This window comes from Dermacentor variabilis, chromosome 7, assembly GCF_050947875.1.
Source record: "Dermacentor variabilis isolate Ectoservices chromosome 7, ASM5094787v1, whole genome shotgun sequence".
Taxonomy (NCBI): domain Eukaryota; kingdom Metazoa; phylum Arthropoda; class Arachnida; order Ixodida; family Ixodidae; genus Dermacentor; species Dermacentor variabilis.
In genome coordinates, this window is record NC_134574.1 from 128,476,557 (window position 1) to 128,493,518 (window position 16,962).

Below are 16,962 nucleotides of genomic sequence, written 5' to 3' on the forward strand. Positions count from 1 at the left end.
TTTTTTTATCGTTACGCAGTCTGTTGAGCTGTTGAACCGCGTAGTGGCTGTTAGGGCTATTTCTACCTCTTTCGTAATGTCTGCAGCCTGCACCGTGGCCGCTGCGAGTTTTTCCTTTTTTTTTTTTGAGTTTACTACACTTAGGACGTATTGGCTGCTTGCCGGCCTTTGTATTTACTTGGCCCCGTAGGTGTACTTGACCGTTTCCTCTTTCCCGTAAGAGCACTGCACTGCACGCAATATTGCCTTTCGTCTTGCTACGTTTTGTTCGACGTGCGTGGTTCGAAAGGGGAATTTTTGACACTAAAGGAAAAGTGCTTGCTTTACTGTACTTATTATGTTCGAGGGTCACTGATTAAGTGCTTTCTTCTGAAGCCTCCTTCTTGGACCTAAGTGTTGGTCCGAAGTACGTTAAATGGATAATACAGCACACTCCGCTTAAACGGATTTTGAAGAGACAGAAAAAAGTCGGTTTCGTTGGAAACGCGAAGCACGAGTCACGATAAAAAATTAGTAAACAGCTATACGAAGTAAGGAGAGTAGCCTTGTCGGCCGAATAATCTTGCAAACATTCGCTTACTAACTAAATTAACAAGTATGGGGTTTAGCGCGCGGACAAGGAAGCATGAACAAGTCTCACTCGATGGCCCGACCGCAGAAACCGTAACTTTCTGTGGCGATCAAGAGAGAACAAGTAGCAGATGCGGAGCTTAAGCACATTTGTTAGAACACCAAGTATTTAGGCTGCAGTTTGAGAACGCTTCTTAATCCTATATTTCAGGCTACTCGAAAGGAATCGAAAGGGATACGCGTTTGTGGCTTGCGACAATATTGCTTTTTCTTTTTTTTCAAAGCGACGGAAGAGCAACGAAAGACAGAAATTGCGTAGATTTAACACGCACGTTTGAGTCCATGCGTCGAGCGAGGCGATGGGATGCGTAGAATTCAATTTATTTTTCATTTTGTGCAAACCTGTACTTTTCATTCAATGTTTACGCACCCCACTGGTCACACTGTTAAATGTCACGAAATGTTTACAGGTTGATGCACTACCTCGTTGGCAACCTACTTCGACATTTTAAACACCAATTCGGGCACTTTCAGACGTCGACAAAGCGACGTCCCCGAGGTCCGAGGCGATGCTTGAGGCATTCCGGTGGATGAATGAGGAGGAGAGGAGGTACAGCAGATAGAACAACGACACGTGTAATATATATCTTACGTCAAAGTGCACAGAAACTGAAGAGAGAGAGAGAGCGACAGAAAGATAGTCTCTTTAATATATCCCGAAGAGCTACGCCTGGCGCCACATTTGAAACGCCACTCAAAACGGGCATGGTGAAAAAATAAAACGATATGCCCCAGTGCACGATATACACACAACGTGCACAGAGAGAGAGAGAGAGAGAGAGAGAGACAGAGACAGAGGAAAGGCAGGGAGGTTAACCAGAGAGAAAGATCCGGTTTGCTACCCTACGCTGGGGAGGGAGGGGAGGGGGAGGTAAAGTGGTAACAAAGTAGAGATAAAGAAAGAAAGGAGCATTGACACACAATACACTCCACAACACTCAGCGGGCTAAAGTATGTCAATACGACCATGGCCTCTGAAGAAGCTTTAAAAAAAAAAGAAACTTGCTTCGGTGCGCAATATGCGCAGGCATATTGCAAGTGATGTAACACGTGGGTGCGTTTTTCTAACCACATTGACAGAGGTACAACAAAGGCACACACCCATTTCTGGAGGTTTTGGGCACACTGGTTGAGCGGCTCGAGAATGGGTGTAGGGCCAAATGTCTGAATTTGCTTTTTTTTTAATTCAAACCGGACATGCAGTTTATTTATTCACTCATCGGCACATAACTAAGGGTGTTCTTTTTTTCGCAGGATGGGTGTGTGGAGAAAGAGTGGCAAAAAAAGGGCAACTAAATAATGCGCCGGAACCCAACCTGACCGCCAAACTGCATCAACGCTCAGCCCAATGGGCTACCACATTTTTTTTTTAATTTGTTCAACGTTTAAGGCCCTTCAACAATTCGAAAAGAAGCGGCTGACAATCCTTCACGACCCTCTACGAGGACACGTTTTTGCACATTAACAAAGGCGTAGACGCACGTCATTACTGCGGGGTAAGTTCGACCCTGCTCCAGGACTGTGCGACACTGCCCCTCGACGCTTCCCGGCTTCGGATTTCTCGGCGAAAGGTTCGCCAAGGTACCTTCGATACCTGGTATCGAAGCTTCCATAGGAGCCCATACGTTCAAAACATGGCGGTCCATCGGCGGTTCATGGGGCTTAGCGCCATCTGTATGTGGTGGGAACACTTCCTGCGGCAGAAAAGATAGTGTGACGCCATGTCCGTTAAAAGCACAAGTGACGTCATTTTGTATTCGAAGGCGCGAAATTTGTTTTGTTGGCCCGCTTTTGGAGCTATATATTCAAATTCCCCGCCATTCGACTTGATGGGCGTTTCGAGCTTTCAGCGCGGAAAGCGATGCAGGAAAAGCCAGCCGTACGGCTGTAGAAATCGCACCCCTGCAGAGAATGAACTTTCTTTGGAGGCCGACGAAAGCTTTAGGCATAGAGAAAGGAATACAACAAGAGTGGACACTCCCATAGAGCCCAGCGGCCGAACTGACAGCAGCGCACCAAGCCGTCAGCGTTAAAACGTCAACCAAACTTCCGGTTTCGGTTTTGTGCGCACGCGTTTTGAATAATAGCTGGTACGCGCCACGCCGGCTCCGCTTTATTTTTATACAGCTCAACTGCGCGCGGTCTTCGCGCGAAATCGTTTTATTATTAAGTAAAATTGATGGCGAACGATCTTTACAAGCCGTCATCGAATATGTGCCACGTGCTATTTCACGAAGACGCAAGACGCCTTGTGTAATGAGGTAATGTTTATTTTATTTATAAATGCTCGTTGCGGGCTTCTTGTGCATCCATCCAACGTTGTGGCAGCAGGTAAGCAGCAATAGTTTCCGTAGGAAGCTCCACCAGACGACGTCAGCTGAAAAAATTATATTACAAGCAAGTGTTATTTTGGCATTAACATGTAATCATGCGTGTACAGGCGAAGCGCGACAGTGGTGAATGAGCGCGACAGTGGTGAATGGGCGGCATTGCAAACAAAAGCAGTATGTATTTACACACACGGCGTATAATATACGCGACTCATCCCCAACAATACCGTACACACCACGAAAACATTCTATTGCATTTCTAGAACTTGGCTACAACCGACGCTATACATAGTACGCTACGAATACAGAGGCGGCCACAACACAGGATCTCAGACAGACCATGCTGTGCGCTCGCAGAATTCCTTCTACTGGCACTCAAGACAAACACGTGGGTGCCGTTCAGAAGACGGAATTTCGAGTTACTAGTTCCTGGCGCTTGAGCTCCTTGGCGTTATCTTTCGTGCGTTCTGCCGGCGCTAGCAACACACTCCCGTGTTATCACTCTTGACAGTTGCTCGTCGCGTTTTGGACAAGCGTGAGTCCGAAAGAAGGCTTAAATTGTTGCGGGGCCATAATTGTCACAAACTTGTCGCAGTAAGATTCGGTACGCACCAAACTGTGTCACCACGGCCTAGCTACTTTTCGCTGCGTCACGACAGCCGCGGTGTGCGCGCCTCATAAGCAACAAAAGTGCCGAAAATAATTTTCAACAATGTTCGGCGTCAGAGAAAGCGCCAGGAACTTGTCTAGTCAGTGCATTAAAGAGCGAAACTGCGCACCAGGACCGAGCTGCTTTTCGCTAACTGCGTCACAAGTCTAGCCTACAGATGCCGTGCCGTAAGCCTGATTGCTCGAAATGCGTCGCAGACTGTCGAACAAAATTTCTCACTTTGCCATAGTCCAATAGTGCAGCGGTGTCATGTCGAAGGACAGAGGGAACGCGAGAATTCGCCCGGAGCCCACCAAACCAAGCTAAATCCAAAAATAGAAAAGCAGGCAGACGGGTGAAGCAACAGGCCAAGGCTCAGATGCGCGGCCAGTCTAGCTCGCTTCGGCGGCGCGTCTGACGAATGACGCAAGCATCTGGCTCGTCATTCGCCGATTCGCATGTCGCTAGGCAACGGAAGTAAGCCGCAAAGTTTTAATTCAATTTATACGCAGATATTTTTACTCTTCCCGGGAAGGAATAAAAAAAAATAAAGCAATTTCTGTTAATCTTATTTCACATTCTTCTTTGGAGGCCGACGAAAGATTTAGGCATAGAGAAAGGAATACAACAAGAGCGGACACTCCCACAGAGCCCAGCGGCCGAACTGACTGCAGCGCACCAAGCCGTCGGCGTTAAAACGTCAACCCACATGTGCGTGGAAGTGCTGCAGCTGCTCTTCGGTCAAGTGGCGTATACCGTTCGGGCACCCCGTGACACCACATGGGAGTTGAATTCTCTGCTATTTGCTGTTTTTGCGAGCCAGTAAAACCAGTGTAGCACTGCGCGATAACGAAGCCTTTCCGGCGAAGACGAAACCTTTCGACCGCCGGCGTCGTTGTCAAGCGGTAATTTGAACGAGTTCTTTTTTTTTTTCTAAAATTGCAATAGAACTGGACAAGTGGCATTTTATTTAGCCTTATATAGGAAAATGTTTTTTTTTTTTTTTTGCGACGATTGGTTGAGTACTAGCGACAGGATTTAAATGAGGAGTGCTCTCGTCATCGGACAAGCACTTGAATGTCCCGGGCGAGTCATTGATCATGTCCCACGTTCACCTAAATTTCTCAATAATTAAAGCTCTACTCACGATAATATTGACGCCTTAGAGACTATCGAGCACTAACCTATCACTTTAGCCTGACTTAATATTTTCCTTTAGGTTCCTTTTCATGGAAAGGAGAGCTGGATGTTAAAGGAGTATTAGCGGAATTGGTTTCCAGCAGAGCGTTCCGAGACGGACAGGAAGACGACCAGCGTATGCCGTCGTCTCTTCCTGTCCGTCTCGGAACGTCCTGCTGGAAACCAATTCTGCTATGTGCAATCAAAAGTGCTCAGCCGAGCACTATTCTGAAGTTAAAGGAGTGCTGCTTTGCAAGGATCACGTTCAGGAGAACCGTGACTACAGGAAAGTTCGGTCGCTGTTGGCGGAGGCAGACGTGAGGCAGGGTTGCTTGTGGTCGACATTGAGAATGGCGTCGCGAAAGGGTCCCGTTTCCGACAAGTTCCCATTTCGACTAAAAAGTCCCCGCAGCAGCTACGGATGTAGACGATCGAGAACTCCCAAGAGCCTAAAGTTCTGCAGGTAACGGTCGTGTGATCGAGGAGAGAATAACCTGTCACGTGAAACACTGCAAAACGAGAACGTAACTCTTTATTGAGAAATTCAGGTAACAGAACGACGAGGAGTACATCATGAGTGTCAGGCCTTGAAACTCATTAAATTAGTTGTCTTACAGAGTTATGACATATTAGAACAGAGAAAAAAATATGCACCGATACACTGAATACAACAAAATGAGTAATGTACACATGTTGTGCACGTATTTGTGATACTATTACAGTTAAAATGCTATAAAGAACAAGACCATCATAAGCAGCCGCGCACAGCGGATGGCCCAGTGGTCCAACGAACCGAAAATTATCTATGACTGCAACGATCAAAAGTTGACGTGTCACGTTAAGGACGGAATTGACCCTTACGAGAGCACGTAAAGATTAAATGATATGTGCAAGCCGGCACTGTCGGAAATGTGGCAAACTTGAAATGCAGCGGCCTTTGAAAAAATATGTATATATAAAACACTCGCGACAACACATAAAAAACGATATAAGTATGGTGTGAAGCAGTTGGCCAACACCGATTAGAAGAAACTAGTAGCGAAGTTTGCACTAACACAAATGCGACTAGCGGAGTACGACTAGCACTGCAATACTGCCCCATTCAAATACCTTTTTGTTGGCAGCGTACTTTTTGTGGAGGGTTTTGTATCATAACTGTCCAGTAATTTCAGTTATGCCCTGAGGTATCGAAGCTATTTGCAGACGATATGCTGCAAGAACAGATGAATAGAAAGTGCATCTTTTAGAATGAAAGCATTCATTTTGGCCACGAAAGCGCGAGAATGCCAGGACCAGGAGAGGGGGACAGGGAGAAGCCGCAAGCCCCGAATCACGACAGACAGTCTAAGGTAAGAACGTCCTCAAGCTTACGAGAGAACCAACCTCGGCATATTTTGCGCAGAGTCGCGCACGCCATTAACTTTACTAATGACGGTCGCGTGACATAAGTAAAAAATACTGAGAAAACATTCGTGGCAAGTCCTCCTTTTTGTTCTGTCCTTCTCTTGCTGTGTTAACAAGAGAGAGGGGGGAGGGAGTGGAAAGAAACCAAGTATAGTGCAACCTTTCGAAGGTTACAACACAAAGAGAAAAAAAAAACGCTGCGGTATCCCCTACAGGCAGCACAGTGCGCCAAAGCTTGTGGTCGTATGTGGACTGCACGAGGCAGCTATACAGTAGGCGCCGATTGAAACGAGGCAGCCACGACGTTTCGACTTTTCAGCAGGGTGAAAAGTCCAAAGCAGCTACAGCTACTCATTTTTAGGGGTCGAACAGCGCGGCTTTCTCTCCGGGCAAGCCCACGACGGCATCTCGATGGACTTGTTGCATAAGAAGAGGCTCATGATCGCGAAGGCGTCGTCCTTGTCCAGCACGCCGCGCGTGTCGTCGGAAGCGTTGAAGGTGACGAACTCCTCCGGCGACAGCGCCAGGAACCGCAATTTGGGCAGGAACGGGGCCATGGCTGTCTTGAGGTCGACGGGCTTGTCGTCTGTTGTGGCTATTTTCTGGCAGAACGATTGTGCCCATCGGTGTACCGCGAGGATCACGTACATTTCCGGCACGTTGGTCACCTGCGGTCATGAAGTTGAAGACCGTGAAAAAGACTGTGCAGTCCATCCGAACTACGCCCAGTTCCCTCTTAAAGGGACAGAAGGCTGAGAGAAGGCTGAGGGATTCGTGGTTTGAATCTCTTCCGATTGTTCTCAGTTGATCGTCCCCGATTGTGATTTCTTTTTTCGTCCCACTTTTTCTCCTGTTTTGTGCGTTACCGTTCAAACTATGGACTGTTGAATATGCTGCACCTTTTTGGCAAATTTGAGTAATGAAGAAGCTTCATTCCGCTCAGGGATAACTCCGATGCAGCCCAGATACACGTAAAATGCAGAAATGTTTTCGTGAGGCAACCTCAGGACCGATTTGAAGCGAATTTGTTGCATTCCAGAAAGCAAGCTTAATTTTAGTGACTGTATGAAACACAATTTTATGTCGGCCCTGGATTTTTTTAATGAGATGCCAGAGATTGCTAAGTTAAAAAAAGAACACAAGCACGAAGATTATAAATCATACCTCTGTACCAAAAATTGATATCGCATTTCTGTAAACCAGTTCTGTGCATCTTTGAGCGCTTAAAGGAGACATATTCGACATATGTACTTGCAGCTTATCTGAACTTTGTCACAACGTTTACAAGCGTTTTGAAAAAGTCGCACTAACTTATTAGCGGTGCACTTGAGAGAAATGCATAATACATAAGTATGCTTCGCCTTAGATGTAACAATAAATGCAGTTTACAGAACTGTGATATCTTTTTCATTGCGGGCTTCAGGGGTAAACTTCCTCTTATCTAAACGGATACTAAAGACCAAACATCTAAATAGCTACTAAAGACCCATTTATATATACCTAGTTGTAAAGAGTTTTTTTAAATACTGCGTACTCGCAAAATTTTGACGAGAAAAGGCTGGTCATTAGTGAAGAACAAACGTTTCATGAAATTACTTCAACTGTGGCTGTTGGGCGAAGCGATATTTTCGAAAGTTGCTACATTGTTTCTTTGGTTGCGTTGAAATACAACATGGGTCTGCTTTACAGACAGTGAAAACCCCGAGAAGATGCTATCCAAATTGATGACGTAACCCGGTATCGAGCAAGGACGAACGAAGGGCAACTAGGGCACCGCCTGTATTTCATAATTTGCTTAGTTGTGGCATACTAAGCCTCTCGCCACGGTAACACACGTGGTGCTCTTTGCCGAAGCGTGATTTACAAGTAGAGTCAAATTCTAAGATATTGTGGCGAAACCGCCTACGATGATTGCCAACGCCAGCGAATAGCTGAACGCCTCACAAAAGCTATTGGCTTTATTAAAGGAATGGTGCGCGTGTATTCGTCGCAGTGAATATATTTAGGTAACGTTGGCTGTTTCAGTGCGGGATTCCCTTAAAAAAAAGAAGCAGAGCCGTTAACCAGAAATTGGCAGTGGCTTGGCTCGGCTATGCCAGTATATACGTAGCGAAAGCTAAGGCGTAGCATGGTTAGCCTTGGTTAATCTTCATTGCAAGTCCAGGTTAGTCTGGTTGTCTAGCTATGTTGCGGCTTTTAGCCAGTCGTTCGGCCCGCTGTTTGTTGGTTTTCTGGCCGATTCGTTTCCTCTTCATCTCGTTCGGATGTCGATTCCGGGCCTCCTCCTGCTTATCAGAATTGTCGCCGTCCATACTGCCGCCTCAACTGTGGTTGCGGCGCACGCCAGCTCTCCTTTTCAATCCTCCGACATTTTATCAGGCATGCGACGCAGCTGGCGAAGCGAGCGGAGGCAAGCGCAACGACGAGGAACGCGGTGAGACGTCATACCAAACGGCGGCGGCGAAGCGGCGGAACACACCTGCGGCTCGGTGCTACTAGTGGCGCATGCGCAGTAGTGACTACGGAGCGAGAGAGAGAGAAATATCCTCGGCGAGGCTCGCGTTGTTACGTCATGTGCCTCCTCGGAGCACCGCCAAGGCGAAATCGCAAGTTCGCGGCCAGGAAAGATGTCGCTTTAAAAATATCCATCTAGCGTTAATAAATGTGGACAGCATGCGCGTCTCAAAGAAGGCGTGACAGGTGGAGTTTGGAAACGAGCACACCCCGGAAGGCGAGCGCGCCCACCTTTGCCGCAGGCGTCTTGGTTCCGACCTCTAACCGTCAACCACCGACCACGAGAACTGGTGAAAGCGTCAATAAAGGCTATTCACTTTTATGTGGATATACTTGGCTAACCTGCACAGTTACAAGCGTACATCCTACAGATCTGGCTGGGTGTCTTTTGTGGCACTAAAAATTCTTGGTAAAGCTACGCCTCCTAAACAAGCACTCGAATTAGTTTGGGTCCCGGCTCACTCCTCAGTTTAGGGCAATGAATATGATCATCAACAGGCCCGAGCGCTAAACTCCCGGGCCAACGAGGAGGCAAGGGGATGGCAACCCATCACAAATTACAGGGATATAGTCAAATATTACAGGGACGGCAGGAAGACATTCCCGCACCCCCACCACTCCTTGACCAGAGCCGAACAAACAATATACAGGCAAATCCAGGCAGGATCCTTTCCCCACCCCTGCCTCCAGAACAAAATATACCCAGAGAGATATAAGAACACATATCCTCACTGCAATGCATTAGGCACCCTTCGGCACGTCATAGGAGAGTGCAATTTTTCCATACACCACTCCCACCTATACCCATAACTAAGCCCCCTGCTATCCCCACCCTTTACGAGCGATGGGAGATCATGCTGTCCAGCCCCGCCCTGGAAGACCAGCTCCGACTGATCCACAGGGGCCAGGCGGCCCTGGAAGCATATGGAGCCCGCGAAGAGGGAGCCACCCCATCAGACGCTTAACGCGTTTCATTTCATAATGGACCAGTAAAGTTGTTTCTCTCTCTCTCTCCGCCCTCAGTTCGCCCCACCCCCACCAACACCAGTAAGAAAGCAAGCAAATATCTAATGCTTTCTAAGGAGAACAGATTAAGGTAGCGACTCTCCCCCATCCCCTCGCCATATTCAAGGCACCCCAACCAGAAATTCCCAGCCCACTGCTCAGGAGAACTAACACGTGCTTAAGGCGTTCGGGGTAAAGTATGACGGTGACTTATATGCCTTTAGTACTCAGTTAGGCTGCGACCAAGTAAACACTATAGACACCTTGTCCAGAACGTAGTGCACCGTCTGTTCCAAGCTGTCGGTGAAAGCGTCCGACGCCAAGACGGCCTCGGGACGCTCTTCGAGAAGACGCCCCACGGCGCCGTCGACGTCCTCGCCACCGGTCAGCAAAGTGTAGTCGATGACGTGACACACGTCTTCGGCAGTCACGTGACACCTTATGTACTCCGAGCAGGCGAGCGCCAGGTGCGGCACGAGATACTTGTCAGCCGCCGTTCTCGTGTACATGGCTTCCTCCGTGCTTTTAATCTTTGGCTTACCAATGTACAGGTACCTGGAACAACGAAAGCGATAGCATGAGATGCACATGGCATGCAAGGAGCCCGCCAAACTACACCTCCCGAAATCAGCTGAAAATCATCCACAGGAAATCTTAACCAGCAAGAAAAATTAAGATATTGGTGTTGGGCTGCTTAGCACGAGGTCGCTAGAACGAATTCCGGCCTCGCCGGCCGCATTTCGATGGGGGCGAAATACGAAAACACCCGTGTACTTAGATTTAGGTGCACGTTAAAGAACCCCAGGTGGTCAAAATTTCCGGAGTCCTCCACTACGGCGTGCCTCATAATCAGAAAGTGGTTTTGGCACGTAAAACCCGATAATTTAAGAAAATTAGATATTGGGAGCAGGCAATCTCTTAAGGATCGGTGCGCATGAATGCGGAAAAAAGAATATTCGCGGCAGCGGTGTGCGGCAATCGTTAACGTACATCCTCACTTGCGGAAATAAGCGCGAGCAAGGCGGCGCGCTTAAAAACGCGTGCCGCGGCTTTCGCGGCAAGAATTATCTGCCCGCGCGGGGATGGGTCCCGAACGCATTCTTTTGCGGCGCCGCGTTTCCGCAAGCACGAACAAACCAATCACGAGCCAATGCTCTCGCCGGCTAGACCGAGCGGAGCGTGCACCGTGTACCAGCAGCCGGGGAGGAACAACGACTGAAACGTGCGCGAATTCTCGCGGGCTCCCGAGGCATCTCGAGAGAGGGCGAGAACTCTCGCCTGCCCGCCGCTCTCCGCGACCGCGCAGTGGTGTGGCCTCCGGAACGCGGCGCGCGTTTTTGAGCGCGCAGCCTTGCGCGCCCTTGTTTCCGGAAGTGAGGTGCGTGCGCTCACACTGTGCGGTGGATTCAATGCCTTGGTCTCGCCGACACGAACCCGTGCAACAACTGCGGTGCAGTGGAGAGATTCCAACACTCGTTCCGCGGTGCATCGCATTCTCGGAATGTTGACAAGAAATCTTTTAGCTGATACCGCGCACTTGGAATAAACGCGGCAATCAAGTGCCGAGAGCGCCGGGCCGCAGCCTTGGGATTTCTGGTCACCCTAGCCTCGCTTGTCTCTGCACGCCCCGAGTACGCCAAAGCCGTGCGCGCTCGACGGGCAAGTGAGAACGTCGACACGCGTAAAGCTCGTCTCGACAAACCACGCGCCAAAGTATTAACACGGCCGATGCTCGCGAAGACTGCCCCACCCAAATGCGTGAATCCTATTGTGGCCGCGTAGTCAAATAACTGCATATCATATTGACCGATAATAGAGACGAAGAAAGGGGAAGAGAACACAAAACGAGGAAATGGGCGGTACGCGACACGAACGACGACACGCCGCCCATGTCGTCGATAGGTGTTCTCTTCCTCTGTCTTGGTCTTTATTGACGGTCTATAGACCAGAACACGATAGCCTCACACCCAGACTAACCGAACGCATACTCTCGCACCCGGGTTGCCCCGTCGACCAGGGCCATGTTGTACTGGGCTGCGAAAGTGTGTTCGCCGGCGACCGGTAGACATGGCAAGCGCCAGTTCTAGGATTCCAAAGTGCGGAAATGTGCCCGTTCACGCGGATCAAGAAGTACAAGAAGTACAAGTCATCTGGGCATCATTGCGTCGTGTTTGGATGCCAAACAACCAGCGGAAAAGGAGCAGGTTGCTTAGCGCTGTTTGCAAAGAGCACAACACACGTATAGGGAATCGTGCCGGTGCGGTGTTTTCAGCCTGCACCGATTTCCATCCGCAACGAAGAATGCCAAGCTGCGCCACCGCTGGATAGCTGCAGTGAATAGAAAGAACTACCAACCCAGTGAAAATGCACGAGTGAGTGCATCTGTGTATATTTTGGTGCCACGTTCAACTTTGCGCCCTACGATCGTAATATGTGTAACATGCAGGTTTGCTCCGAGCACTTTCTGGACAACAAGCCTACAGAACAGAATACCGTGCCGGTGGTTCGTCTTGGCTATAACAAAAAGGGAAGCCTTTTTGTGTTTTCATTGATGCAGAGCTCCCGACGGTTAAGCGGAACAGTTGAGTTTGCGGTTAGCGATACTTGCAGCTGCTGCGCGGCATGACCATTAAGCGCGAACGACAAGTTGTAGGCAATAGAATGTTGCCCTGCTGGTGAGCGTTATTGCTAATGAAAGTAAACCGAAGGCTGCTCGACACGTAGCATGCGTCCACAAAAACGTAAACGACGACTGCTCGTCGCCGAAGGTGTTCTTGCTGCTGTTGCAGGTGTCATTCGTAACGATTTCATTTGAGCCTCCTGAGCTCTAAACTGCTTGCGGGGTGTTATGCGGGGCAAAGCCCAAAATTTTTCCGTTCAGATATCGAGGAAAATAAGGTGGTTATTTATTGTTGTATATTGTAACAAAATTTTGCTCGTTCACACCAGTTCTTTTTTTACTGTTTTCTTTTATAAGGGAGCGCCAACAATCCGATATGGCCTCGTACAAGCGAAACAGGTCTGATACCAGGTAGCTGCAGTGGGTGGCACTAATTTCTTGGAATGCAGGTGCGGTTGTTGTCTTGTACCAAAGGGGTCCCTGATGATGCAGCTTTAAGTAGGGATGGCAATTTTATGTGCCCCGTCATGGTTTGTGCAACAACTGTACAACACCTGCATCTGTCACGCTCGCCCTGTTATACGGGCTTTGACTGCACATGTAGTTGAACATTATAACTACTGTAGTTCCTAATTTTCCAATGAGTGCAGGTTTAGCATCATATGCTGCTTGTTCGAGTGCTGTACCTAGGCTTGTGTTCTGAATGTTGTACTCTTAGGTGTTTCACGATACATTTGGCCTGGTGTATTTTCTATTTCATTTCGAGAGGACTTTATATCTTCGCATCAGTGATGGCATGGGAAAGAACTACTGCCCTTCTTACTATAACATATATTTTGTTTTCAATTATGTGCAGGTGGTGAAGAGCAGGCATCTGCTAATCAGGCAGGCTGTAAGCCCAGTAAAACGACCTCGCCAGTTGGTTGCCAAACACGGCCAACCCAGTAGTGACCATGACAAACAAGACCAAACTAGAAGTGCAGAGGACAATGTTCTGCATGCTTTAATAATATGGCACCAACACAGTGCTGTATATTCCTTCACAGGTTACGTGCCGAAAATTCGGAGATATTGCAGCTCACACGTGCTCTAGCACATAGCGTGCGCTTTGTACAAACGTAATAGCGTACTTACCCGATGTATTCGCTTCTACAGTCTGCACAGCACTCAGTGTGGCCATTGCGGACTTGCATGAGGTCTTGAAGTTTGATTGAATCGAGAGACAGCGAAAATGACAGGTTAGAAAAAACGCGAAGCACGCCTTCCGCCCAGCTAAAAAGCCCAAGTTTCGCTTTTGCGCAGGGTCGAATCTCCCGGCGTGGCAGCCCAGGCCTGCTACTTCGCGGCGCTTGCGATAGATGGCGCGACCGGCGCTCATCAATATGGCGGCGGGCTTTGAATTCACGGTGTTCTGGTGTATATGATATGCATTAAATACCAACTAGGCCGCACTCAAGTTATTCTGAGCTAATAATAATATTTGGGGTTTTACGTGCCAGAACCACTTTCTGATTATGAGGCACGCCGTAGTGGAGGACTCCGGAAATTTTGACCACCTGGGGTTCTTTAACGTGCACCTAAATCTAAGCACACGGGTGTTTTCGCATTTCGTCCCCATCGAAATGCGGCCGCCCTGGCCGGGATTCGATCCCGCGATTCTGACGTACAGTCAGCATTTAATCACTCATTCACTTAAACCACCATGTACGTCGACCTTGTCTTTTTAGTGTGGACCCTAGGTTCACTCTTTTATTTAACAGTGCAGCACTTCTTCGTCCGCTGTCTCGCGTGTTTGCCGATTCGCGCGGGGTGAAGTCAGCGAACTGACTCATTAATGGACCACTGTTTGACATAACTGCGCCAAACTCACTTTAGAAGGCCGTAAAAGCCATCAGGATGGAGGTCGGTGACGACCACGACGTCCTTCTCGGGGAGCTGACCGTAGAACATGGCGGCGAACACCTCGTTCCTCAGTGCCAGGAGCTGCCGGTGGGCCTTGAAGGTCTTCGAGACGGGAAACTTCTCTGGCTTTACGGCGAACTCAACGTCCGAGTACTGCCCACTTTCCAGGAACTTCTTGAAGTTGAACTGCGGTATGGGTTGTCGAGGTTAAGAATACGTAACTTGGCCCGTGATAACGCTGAATATAACCGCCGAGCGGAGCAATGTGCCAGTGGACTTCTCAAAACTTTCTCAACCAAATTCAATTGAAAGCCAAATGTATCGATGCTAACTGGTTCTATGTGGGGTAGCGCCAAAAATGAATACTGAAAATTAAATTATGGGGTTTTACGTGCTAAAACCACTTTCTGATTATGAGGCACGCCGTAGTGGAGGACTCCGGAAATTTGGACCATCTGGTGTTCTTCAAGGTGCATCTAAATCTGAGTACGCGGGTGTTTTCGCCCCCCATCGATATGCGGCCGCCGGGGCCGGGATTCGATCCCGCGACCTCGTGCTCAGCAGCCCTACACCATAGCCACTGAGCAACCACGGCGGGTATGAATACTGAGGCCTTAATAACTGTGCTTCAGAGAATTGATTTACGCAGAGCGTCCAAGTTTATTTTTAATCAGGGTTCGTACGTCACTGCAATGTGGGAGGACGCGACCAAACGTTGGGCGTCGAGCCTAAGAAATACCGGTTTGGTTCGAATTCAACGTGCACCGATTTTGTTCCGGTTTCGAGAAATAAGAATTATAACAGGTTACGGCACTGGTTAAGCGCAGTCCACGTTACCTTTCACCGCGTCCTGTTGCACAGTGCTATCGGCTCGTCCGCATACGCTAGTTTTGACAGCAGGAAGCAGACGTGAGATAAAAAGATAGCTCGCTTGCGAACGAACGAAAGGTACCAAATAAAGCTTGCCGACAATGTGAACAGCGATCGCGCAGTCCGGTGTCCGGTCTTTTACTTTCCTTTATTATTTATTAGCATAAACTCGTGCATTGAACGGTGCCCGTAGACCTTAGATACATTTATAGGAGTGACATCGTTTGCCGGAGTTCTAGCGATATAAAAAAAATACCGAAAATGAAAAGACGCTGATAAGAATGGGCGCGGGCGTTTTTCGCTATGATGGGCAGTTTACGAATAAAATTTCGCATATATGGGAGCTTACTTGTTGGTATAATAATGACAGAATTAAAGAGACGGAGAGAGAGAGACTGAAGGAGGACAGACAAGGGGATCAACGAAGGTCTTCTCCGGTTGGCTACCGGGGTTGAGAACAATCCCTGTCTACGTCCAGTGTCCGTAACATACACGGCACGTTACCTTTACAGCAGGTTAGGGAGCCAATTTTACCACTGATTCAGGTACTACTAAGTTTCCGGAGGGTTATCTGTGGTATGTAATTTGCGGTGTTGACCACACCGCAAATCAGTATCAACTAGAGATTCAAAGTTCGGAATACAGGAATTGATGGTCGGCTGACAGGCGTTTTCCCTCTACCAATACCTGCCAAGCTGCAAGTTTCAAAATTCGTAAAGAGCCCGCTGGAATGACATCGACCAGTGAGAGAGGAAAGTTTTACGCAATAGCGTTCTTGTTTTTATAGTAACATACAACTGGACATTATTTTAACAATTATTTAACTTCCACGGAGCGCAAGCAGCAGCAAACTTGAAACAGCGGTCTGTCGAGCGAAACATCCCTCTTTAGATCACAGTGACTCTTTAAACAACTTTGGTGTTGCTGATTTCGCCGGCTTTAGGAGCTTGTCTGAATAATCTTTCGAAACAGGCACCCCTGTGGCGCTATTTCACCACCTGCTCTTGTAAACCGACATTTAGAAAAAAGGCAGACCACCGCGCGAAAATATCTCACGTATAGAACTTAACTTTTCGTAAAACAATCGGCGTTTGCAACTTGAAGTTTGCGCGCCCCTCGGACTCAACAGAAAGGAGTACTGGGGCGCTATAAACGCAAAGCTATTGCAAAATGTTTCTATTTCATGTTGCCTCGACGATGGGTGAAACATTTTTCGGGCCAGCCCCGTTAGGCCTGTCGCTCGCGCGATGTGAAGAAAACAGCGAGACCGTACGCACACTCATTACGCATGGATAAACCGAACAAGAGAATTTTTTTTCCAATTCTAAGCACCTTTTCGCCCTTAGCCCTCGCCTATATATAGGTCAAAATATTTTGGCTTCGCCTATCTAACTCGCGCCGTTATACAAGGCTCGAAGACTCAGCACATGAAAGTATAACGTGTACGCCCTAAAGATTCATTATTATGCCGAACAAAACTGAATTCAGCTGGAGCCCTGCTTAGGACCGTACCGAAAGGAAGGATAGCTGCCTATGCACCGATCGTTCTGGAATTGGATACTCGTAGCTGACGGGAATACACGTGCTTTCTGAGCATAATAAAACTTTTTGGATGTCACTATAACGTTGCTGTGCACCTTCCAGGACGTATATGACATTGCCCGGCCAACTTCGCTGAGGATGCGTTTTAGCGGCATTTTCATCTTTCCGTTGCACTCCACCGCGATTTTCGACCAAAGACCGCAGGCTAAGCAAGGGGAAGCGGACCAATCACCGACGCCGGCACCACCCTCCTCATCCGGTTATCTACTTTCAGAGCGCTAGCTCAGACCCACCGAATCCCTCTCACTAGTGCGCGC

General features: G+C 48.4%; 1 protein-coding gene across 1 annotated transcript in view; it reads right to left on the reverse strand.

The window, feature by feature from the left end:
- Positions 1-5,304: 5,304 nt before the first annotated feature.
- LOC142587126 (BTB/POZ domain-containing protein 3-like) overlaps positions 5,305-16,962 on the reverse strand; it is a 52,257-nt gene continuing 40,599 nt past the window's right edge. Inside the window, exons 3-5 of the mRNA XM_075698015.1 lie at positions 14,202-14,419; positions 9,975-10,266; positions 5,305-6,860 (exon numbers count right to left, since the gene is read on the reverse strand). Of these exons, the coding sequence (XP_075554130.1) occupies positions 6,540-6,860; positions 9,975-10,266; positions 14,202-14,419 (831 nt within the window). The 3' untranslated portion in view covers positions 5,305-6,539. The remainder of the gene's footprint in view (positions 6,861-9,974; positions 10,267-14,201; positions 14,420-16,962) is intronic.